The following is a 9,113-nucleotide window of genomic DNA, read 5'->3' as shown; positions in this document are numbered from 1 at the left end:
CAGGAGCTCATCTGGGACAATGGCCTCGCTTCTCAAAATCAATGGTGAGGGGAAAGAAGCGAAAGGTGGGACTATTCTGGAATTTAAGGTTTAAGAAATATATTATGAAGGCCAGGCATGGTGACCCATGGTTTTAACTTACCCAGTACTGGAAGGCAGAGGCAGGGTCTTCTGTGAATTCAAGACCAGCCGCATCTACACAGTTGCAGTACAGCTGGTGCTAGAGACCTTATCTCTAAATAAATAAAGTTACAGTCAGCTGCAAAAAGGAGAGCGGTCTCAAGCCTCAAGGTTTTGCCTTCTAAACCAATAGGATGAATTTGAGAAAAGGTTGATGCTAGACTGAGTCCCAAATTGCCAAGGGGGATAGAGGAAAGGAATTTCTCATGCTTAGTTTAAAAACTACCATCTTGCACCAAATCAGCATTCCAGCTACTTTTGCCTATTCTCTATGCTGGCATCCCTTTCTGCAGAATGGTTTATTAATAAGTTTCTTTTTCCCTAGTCGCTTGAATTTGTTATCTTATTCCCCAGAAAGGGTTAAAAGGCTTCAAGAACATAACAACAAAATGTACTGTTACTTGATATGAATCCTGTTTGGAAAACAAACCAACTGGGAAAGCCGCTTATAAAGCAGACTGGGTGGTTCACTCTCCAGCACCATTAAAATAAATGAATTTAAGTAAAGTTTTAAAAAATAAGCACTTAGCCGGGCGGTGGTGGCGCACGCCTTTAATCCCAGCACTTGGGAGGCAGAGGCAGGCGGATCTCTGTGAGTTCGAGACCAGCCTGGTCTACAAGAGCTAGTTCCAGGACAGGCTCCAAAGCCACAGAGAAACCCTGTCTCGAAAAACCAAAAAAAAAAAAAAAAAAAAAAAAAGGCACTTAAAGAAGGCCTAAGGTCATACAGTGCTTAAGTTCATTTATCTTGACCTCTGCATGACCTCACTGCATCCTCTCTAGGTTGATGTCTGCTGCACTGAGGGACAGAAGTGCCCTGAGATGCCTTCCCGCCCCTTGTTTCGTAAAGCAGCCAGAGAAGTGTGCCTCTGTGTGCAGCTATATCCATTCTGCTGTGGTCTGCCCACCCAAGCTCTCGGGGCTCCCACGCCTCTGGAGCTGCTTCCTTTCCAGCTCAAGTGAAACCTGAAACATTTCTTCTTCCACCACCCATGGCGACTGCGCTCCTAAGTGCAGGCCTACCTCATCTGGTGTGGTGTTCTTCATTGTGTCATCGAAGAGGGTGGCCCCAAAACAGGGACCCATGAAGTCCTATAACCACAGCCCAGTGGATACGGGACTGGAATTGTATTCAACCCCACAGTCCAGTCTCCCAGCCTAGGCTGTTTCCAAACACTCGTGAGACAACAGGACACAGCAGGAAAGGTCGTTTTGGAAGTTTATGTCCCTCGGCTGAGATCTGGGTGAGATGGCAAACCTAAAAGGTGGTGCTTAGAGCCATAAAGATTCAGATTGTTAGGAAGTCCTTCAGCCATTTCCTCACCTAACCAATACAGCAGTAGCTAGGAGCTTAGCAGTAGCTGGGAACACAGTGATGAATGCATAGGTCTCTTGCCTTCCTGGGGTCGTCACTCAAAATGAGAGGTGATAGCATTAATTTCTCAAATTGCAGGAAATAAGGGTAGGGTCACAGAACATGAAGACAGTTGTTTGGTGGGAGTCTCATAGTCACTGTATCTAGAGTAAACAAAATATAGTAATTGTTTCTCGCTGTATCTAGGTTTCATGATTGGTGTTTGTTGAAGGTACCTGGACCTTGAAGAAATCATGTAAAGAACAGTGATTATTTTCTATGATTTATGGAGTTATTTTTCTGAAGGGCGTATTCATCCGTTGCTCCTTTGGTCACAAGACTCTGCAGGCACACCTGGAGGTCCTTCTGTCACTGGTTACTGCAACAGTCCAGTGTGACTGTAGGCCGCAGGTGTGATGGTTTTCTTCAGATAACATGCAGAATAAATCAAAGGGGCTTCTGACATGAGGAACTTGTATCCCAAACACAACCTTTGTGTTCTGAACAGAAGTTCGGGTTCCATTCTCAGAAACTGTTCCACCCTGCTGCCAGAGAGCCTAATTACATTCTGGGACGACTCTCCCTCTCTGATGGGCCAGCGCAACACAGAACACCTGACAGAGCTGCTTTAGCCTGGGTGACTGGGGAAGCCGCTAGGGAAATGACATCAGAAGCCTGTAGTCCCAGCTCTTCCAAGGCTGGGGAAAAGAACTGCTGTTTCCAGCCAGCCTGGGCCAGTAAGAAGCTATTTCAAAAACAACGAAGACAGCAGTAGTCAGTGTTGTAACTACTGTTATCAACGTTTCAGATAGTTAGACTCTAATAAACAGTAATGTCACGTTGGGATGGCACGTTTTAAGTGAGAACACCACTTATGAGTACTAATTTTAGCTGACCAGGTGTTAGAATGAGGCACAGAGGAAACGTGTACTGGATTCTTGTTGCTGATGTTCTCATTTCCTACTACAATTGTGTGTGTGTGTGTGTGTTAACTCCTAAAACAACTAGAAATTATGCCGCATAGTGCTGTACTGCTAGGATTTTAAAGGAGGCTTGGGTTTAGTCCCAGAACTATCATTTATCAGCAGGCATCGTAGAGTCTGTTCATTTGTTCAGGGACTGAGTTCCTATACACTCCAATCTTTAAAAAGAAAAGCCTGGAGCCGGGCGGTGGTGGCGCACGCCTTTAATCCCAGCACTCGGGAGGCAGAGGCAGGCGGATCTCTGTGAGTTCGAGGCCAGCCTGGTCTACAAGAGCTAGTTCCAGGACAGGCTCTAAAAAATGCTGCAGAGAAACCCTGTCTCGAAAACCCAAACACAAACACAGACAAAAGAAAAAAAAAAAAACAAAAAACAAGAAGAAAAGCCTGGCATCTACTGGGCTATCAAATACAGTTTAACTTTAGCATAGTTCAGGAAAATGTGTTAGGGACTAAGATTTTAACCTTTGTTTCAAAGCTGCTCTGTTGTTCCCATTCCTAAATGGTTTTCAGAACCCCAGCAATTCAAAATGTCCAAGTTTTGGTTGCCGTGAGAGCTCGCGGCACAGCAGAGCAGGTACAAGCACTTGCTGTCATCCTAAGCTATATTTCCAGGACAGGCATGATAGAGAGAAAACAGTGCTACAAGTTGTCTCATGACATTTGCATGTGCACTGTGGCACACATACAAAATCTAATTTTAAAACTTTAAAATGTAATTTATCACTGAGGGGAGCACTATGCACAGAAGCCTTTTGTTGGGTGGGATTCTTCTCGTGCCATTTACCAAAATTTGATGGCAAAGAATACTTTTCCTTTCCACCTTTTCTAGTCCACCACTCCAAAGTTTACCAGAAAATCCCAATCCACAGAGTACCAAGCAACGAACTGCTATGCTTTACTTTATTTCGCACATAAGGAAACCAACTGATTAAACTGTTCAAGAACAGTTAGTGTCCAGTGATCAAGAAGGAAAGCCTGTCAGGAGGCAGGCTTTCCATTTCCTCCCAACACAATAACACAGACATTCATGACATGTAATACTCGTTCTCAACAGAGAGACCAAGCAGTAAGGATGAATGAGTATTTAGATCCACAGGACCCAATAGGGCTTACTCCAGAAGACTGACTCTAGCCAAGTAGCAACTCCACCCACATCCTAGCCTTAATTTTTCTTCCAAATCAGCAGAAATGCTGGCAACTGCAAATCTACTTGCCCAGCTGTGTCAAGGCATGTCTGAAAGTCAGGCCCAGGCTCAAATTCTGTAGAGGAAGTTCCCATTGCTGTCAAAGAACTCACGTCCCCTCTGTACAACTTTGCTGGTGAAGTTCTGATCACGTGGCTCCCCAGCCTTCAGCTCCCCCGGCTTCTCTACACTCGGCACTCTATCACCATCGGCTCTTCTGGTGGCTTCCGAATCGCTGGTGGTGTGCTTCTCATGCTTTCTCTGATGGTCCTTGGCTGCAGTGGCAGGCACCAAGCTTTCTCTTTTAGTTCTTTCTTTCTGGCTCTTCTGGCCACCTGGTGTGCTGTGAGTCTGACGTTTAGACGAAACTTCATCCCCTGGCGGCAGCAGGCCAGAAACAGAATGCCCTGCACTGAGTGACTTCACGGCATCTCCAGAAGCCAGGGCGAAACCAGCTTTTATCAAGACCTTCTGATCCTGCTTCCGTTTCTGCTCCAAAGTGGGAACAAACTTACTTTTTAAAACCCTTCTGATAACATCGGTGCTGACATCAAAGCCTTCTGCCAACCTGGGAACCGACCAGGACTCTGCAAATTCCTTATGTAAATACCTATGGAAAAACAGCAGTTTTTCAAATTGTGAGTAAGTCTCCTATGAGAAGAGGTAAAAGTGATAATGCTAATGACAAGTAAAAGAGAGTTTGGGGAAGACTGAATGCAGCCCTTAGACTGCGCCAATTAATTCTGTGCTGTGTGCAAGCAGCAATACTTTTTAATCAGGACATTCAACAGGACAGTTCACATCAACCAATAGCTACCGACTGCTGTCTACTGATAGGTCCTGATAATGGAACTGACCTTCACTTCCAAGATCATAGAGGTTGGTGGTAAATCCACAAAATAACAAAGCACTACAGCAAATGACACAGTTAGTGCACCCACAGGGAGCCTGGGGACAGGCAATTCTATCACCAGGCATGCCTGAGAAGTCCAACATAGAGATGATCTAAAAGGTCAGGAATAAGCTGGAAAAAGACAAAGGAGAAAGCAAAGATACTGCTTGTAGAGCAAGAAACACGGGAGCCATTAACTGCATCAGGAAATAGTTCAGCTACCAGCTTTCTGTCTGTCATTCACATGTTAATGGGCGGTAACGAACAAGAACAGGAAACTGGTGGGTTTTACTTCATGACCTGTTTTTCCGTTGAAGCTAAAGTACATTTATTGACTACAGGCAAGGACCCGATAGGGAGGAAGCTGGAAGGTTGGTTAAAAGCTATTTCCCAGGGCGCTGGAGAGATGGCTCAGAGGTTAAGAACATTGCCTGCTCTTCTAAAGGTCCTGAGTTCAATTCCCAGCAACCACATGGTGGCTCACAACCATCTGTAATGAGGTCTGGTGCCCTCTTCTGGCCTACAGGTGTACACACAGACAGAATATTGTATACATAATAAATAAATTTTTTTTAAAAAGCTATTTCCCAATTGGCGGAAAAGTCAGGAATAGTGGCACATATCTTTAAATTCCAACACTCCAGAGGCAGAGGTAAGCAGATCTCTATGAACTTGAGGTCAGCCAGGGCTACAGTCAGACCTTATCTCCAAAGGGAAAAAAAAAAAGCCTGAGACAATAAAATGTAGAGGACTATTCCTCTGTGGCAGAGTACTTACCCAGTATGTTTGAGACTCTGAAGAGGACTACCAGAACCTTGGGGATGAGGAATAGTAGTTTCCTGGGTATCCAGGAGATGGTACAAAGTCTTTACCCAGCTCTACAGTATTCTCTTTGTTAACTAGAGTCTTTCTCATACAAATGGAAAGGGTGTATAGTCAACACAGGGCTACTTATTATTTATTATAATGCAAATATCTTATTTCTAGTAGATATGCTGCATACTACATATACTGTTTACTGGAGAGCTTTTTTTATCTTTAATATTTATTTATTTGTTTATTTACTTATTTATTTATTTTGGTTTGGAGATAGGGTTTCTCTGTTTAGCCCAGGCTGTCCTTGAACTCACGGAGAACCGCCACCACCCCACTCCTCACCTCCACCCCAGCTTGGAGAATGCTTTGTAAGGGAAAGAATTTAAACACCTTTAACAGAAGACAGGTAAGATAAACTGTGGCTCACTGTGCACCTACTAAAGACTTAAGTAGTACTTTTCCCCTAGGTCAGGAAGGGAAGGTGGTGGTTCCTGGGACTGACCCCAGGGCTTCATGCCTACTAGACAAATGCTGAGCTCCACTCCCACCCAGGAGCTCACTACTAAAATGGAAAAAGCAAAAGTACACAGTGAGTGTAAAAAAAAAAAAAAGATTGGAACAGAATTTACAGTATGCAGTTTGTGATTTGAGAGATGAAAACTTGCTGGATGGTGGTGGCACAGGCCTTTAATCCCAGCGGAGGCAGAGGCAGGCGGATCTCTGTGAGTTCTAGGCCAGCCTTGTCTATTAAGCTGAGTTCCCAGGACAGCAAGGGCTACACAGAGAAACCCCGTCCTAGGGGGAAAACAAAACAACAAAACACAAACAAATAGAGCAAATAATTCTCAATATGCACTGTGTTACAGGTGGAGCAGAGGGAGGGATAACAGCATCCATCTGTAATCCCAGGATTGAAGAGAGGGGCAAAGATCAACAAGAGTTTCCAGCAGCCTGAACTACACAGTGAAGACTGTCTCAAAAAGCAAAGCAAAACCAAACAGATGAAAAAACAAAAACATTAGAAAAAGCAAAAAAGAGGGATTTTAAGATGTAATTCAATTTGTAGTGGTTTGGCTAGCATGCATGAGGCCCCAGATTTAATCCAGTGCACTTTATATAAACAGATGTGGTCAGGAAGGAAGTCATCTCAGCCACGGAGCACAATCCAGACCAGCCTGGGGTAAATGAGCCTTTCTCAAATGTTTGAGACAAATCTCACTATGCAGTCCTGGCTGCCCTCAAACTCAGAATGTAGGTCACCGGGGCTTTCAGGAGATCCACAGGCCCCTGTCCCATGCCTTCTCTGTAGTGGGATTACTGCTGTATGCTGGCCAAATCTAGCTAAAATAGGATCTAAAGAAATATTGCGTGTGTGTTCATCTGTCGAGGGTGCACGTATGTGTCTTGGTACATGGAGGTCAGAGGGCAATCTCTAATGCTGGTCCTCTGATGCCGTCTATTCTTTTGAGACAGGGTCTCACTGGCCTGCACCTTTACCGTGGAAGTGACTAACTGGCCTTGCAGCCCCAGGGATGTGCCTTGTCTCGTCTCTGCTTCCCATTTCGCCACTGCTGGAATTACAACTACAATGGCAGGCATAATGGGGAACCAAATTCAGGTCCCCACACTTGCCAGGCAAGCTACCAACTGAGCTATCGCCCCAGTTCCTAAAAGAGACCTTAATAGATAGAAAGAAAAAAAAAAAGAAACAAAGAAAAATTCTTTTAAGACCCCCTTCAAGCAATAGTGGTGGCTCACACACAATGTAATCCTATAATCCTAGCACTTGGCAGAGGCAGGTGGACTGTCAAGAATTCCAGATTCCAGGCTACCCCAGTCTACAGAGTAGCCCTGCCCCCCCCCCCATAAAAAAAAGAAAAAGAAAAAATTGCAAGCGAGTTGGCACATACCCGCACTCTCCCTCCCACACACAGCACTCAGGAGGATAAGGAGTTCAGGACCATCCTCGGCTACAGTGTGCTAGAGGCCAGCCTGGGCCGCATGAGACTGTCAAGAAGAAAGTTTCCTTCCAATACTTCTAAGTCACAGTTCTCTTCCAAAGACAACGCACATAAACGCTGAGACTTCCTCTGCAAGATCTCAGGAGGACATCGCGTTCTATTCGGATGTTAGGCGTTTGGGCCTCTACAAATACTATCTTTGTTACAAAACGAAAACCCCAAACCACCAACCAACCGTCCATAATAATGGCAGCGCACTAAACCTGAGCTGTAGTTCGGAGATGTAGTTCGGAGGTAGAGCTTTTGGCGGCCCCTAAGTGAAGTCCTATGTTGAGCCCAGCATCACAAAAACCAAAACAATCTAGACGGGCATCTTCTGCTGTAAAGGCAACAAAATTAAAATCCTCAAGAAGTAAACCTCATTTTGAAAACAGAATCTTACCGGATCTGCTCTATGGCTTCCCACGTCAGTGTTCTAGGTGGAGCACCGGGAGCCTCCATTTGCCTTCGAATTTTCTGGAATCGTATTGCATTTTTCTGTCGTTTCAGAGTGCTGGGGGAAAGAACCAACGGCAGAAGCCATGCGTGGAAGCCAGATGGGTGATTAAAGAGCCTCGGACTACAGCACGGAGAGCCCAACCCCCTTGTTTGCCCACAAAGGCAGCCCGGCCATGTCTGCCAGGTTAAAGCAACTCTCTGTACACCGCCCCAGAAATTTAACACCTGACCATAAGCATGCCTAACTCTTTGAGCGGGTGATGAAACACGTCACTAGCGATGGTCCCAGGGGTCCCAGGGGAGCTGACCACTTGGCCCTGCGCCCTCAACAACGGATGAGAAGAAACTAGAGCCTCTGCGGACGCGGTCGCTGGACGCCCGGAACTGGGGGGCGGGAGGCCTAGCTTCAGGCTGAGGGCCCTCCAAGGAGCCGGTACCTCTCCACCTCCTGGAGCGCCCGCTCCTCCGGCTCCCAGTCGGAATCGGGGTCCGGCTCGCGGCTGAGCGGGCCCGGTCCCGCCACGCCCTGGGTCGCGAACCCACAACGAGCGACAGCAGCCCGGACACGACCGCCGAACCAGAGGCTCAGGGTAAGTGCCATCGCGACCCAAGACAGTCCTCTGCAGCCAGCGACCGGAAGCGAACGGGCGGGACCGGAAGCAGAATGGAGATCTGAAAGTAGGGCGGGACCGTGAGCCTTCAGCTTATCAAAAGGCGGAGGCTGCCCTTGTACTGCCCAATTGCCCACCCTTTTCTTCTTATTTTGTTTTTGTTTTGTTTTTTTAAAATATTTATTTATTTATTATGTATGCAATATTCTGCCTTCATGTATGCCTGAAGGCCAGAAGAGGGCCCCAGACTTCATTACAGATGGTTGTGAGCCACCATGTGGTTGCTGGGAATTGAACTCAGGACCTCTGGAAGAGCAGGCAGTGCTCTTAACCTCTGAGCCATCTCTCCAGCCCCCTTATTTTGTTTTTTGCGGTGCTGGGGAGCCAAGCCAGGTATTCGTACATGCTAGGCAAATGGTCTCCCTAGCCATTTAAAAGAAAACCAAACATTTTGAGACTGAATTATCCTAGCCTTGAGTTCATCATCTTGCCTCAGCTTCTCAAGTAACTGGGATTACAGGCCTGAGCCACCACGCTGGACTTCCCTACTGTAACTGTGAGAAGAGCTCGCCTCAGACGCAAGGATCGAAAGGAGGTACAGGACGCGCCTGGAAAACGACATAAACTTTAATAA

The 9,113-nt window shown here is 46.2% G+C and overlaps 1 protein-coding gene across 1 annotated transcript; it reads right to left on the bottom strand.

Annotated features, from left to right (window-relative positions):
• Nucleotides 1–3,400: 3,400 nt before the first annotated feature.
• Ngrn (neugrin, neurite outgrowth associated) lies at nucleotides 3,401–8,511 on the bottom strand. The gene is made up of 3 exons (XM_038314303.2): nucleotides 8,306–8,511; nucleotides 7,813–7,923; nucleotides 3,401–4,311 (listed from the first exon to the last, which is right to left on the bottom strand). Exons 1-3 carry the CDS (start codon nucleotides 8,467–8,469, stop codon nucleotides 3,771–3,773), a joined length of 816 nt encoding a protein of 271 aa, XP_038170231.1. The 5' UTR covers nucleotides 8,470–8,511; the 3' UTR covers nucleotides 3,401–3,770.
• Between the last annotated feature and the right edge of the window lie 602 nt (nucleotides 8,512–9,113).

Source organism: Arvicola amphibius, chromosome 12 (assembly GCF_903992535.2).
Source record: "Arvicola amphibius chromosome 12, mArvAmp1.2, whole genome shotgun sequence".
In the NCBI taxonomy this organism is placed as follows: Eukaryota; Metazoa; Chordata; class Mammalia; order Rodentia; family Cricetidae; genus Arvicola; species Arvicola amphibius.
The sequence above is the reverse complement of the archived record's forward strand: the minus strand, read 5'-3'. Positions and strand labels throughout refer to the sequence as shown.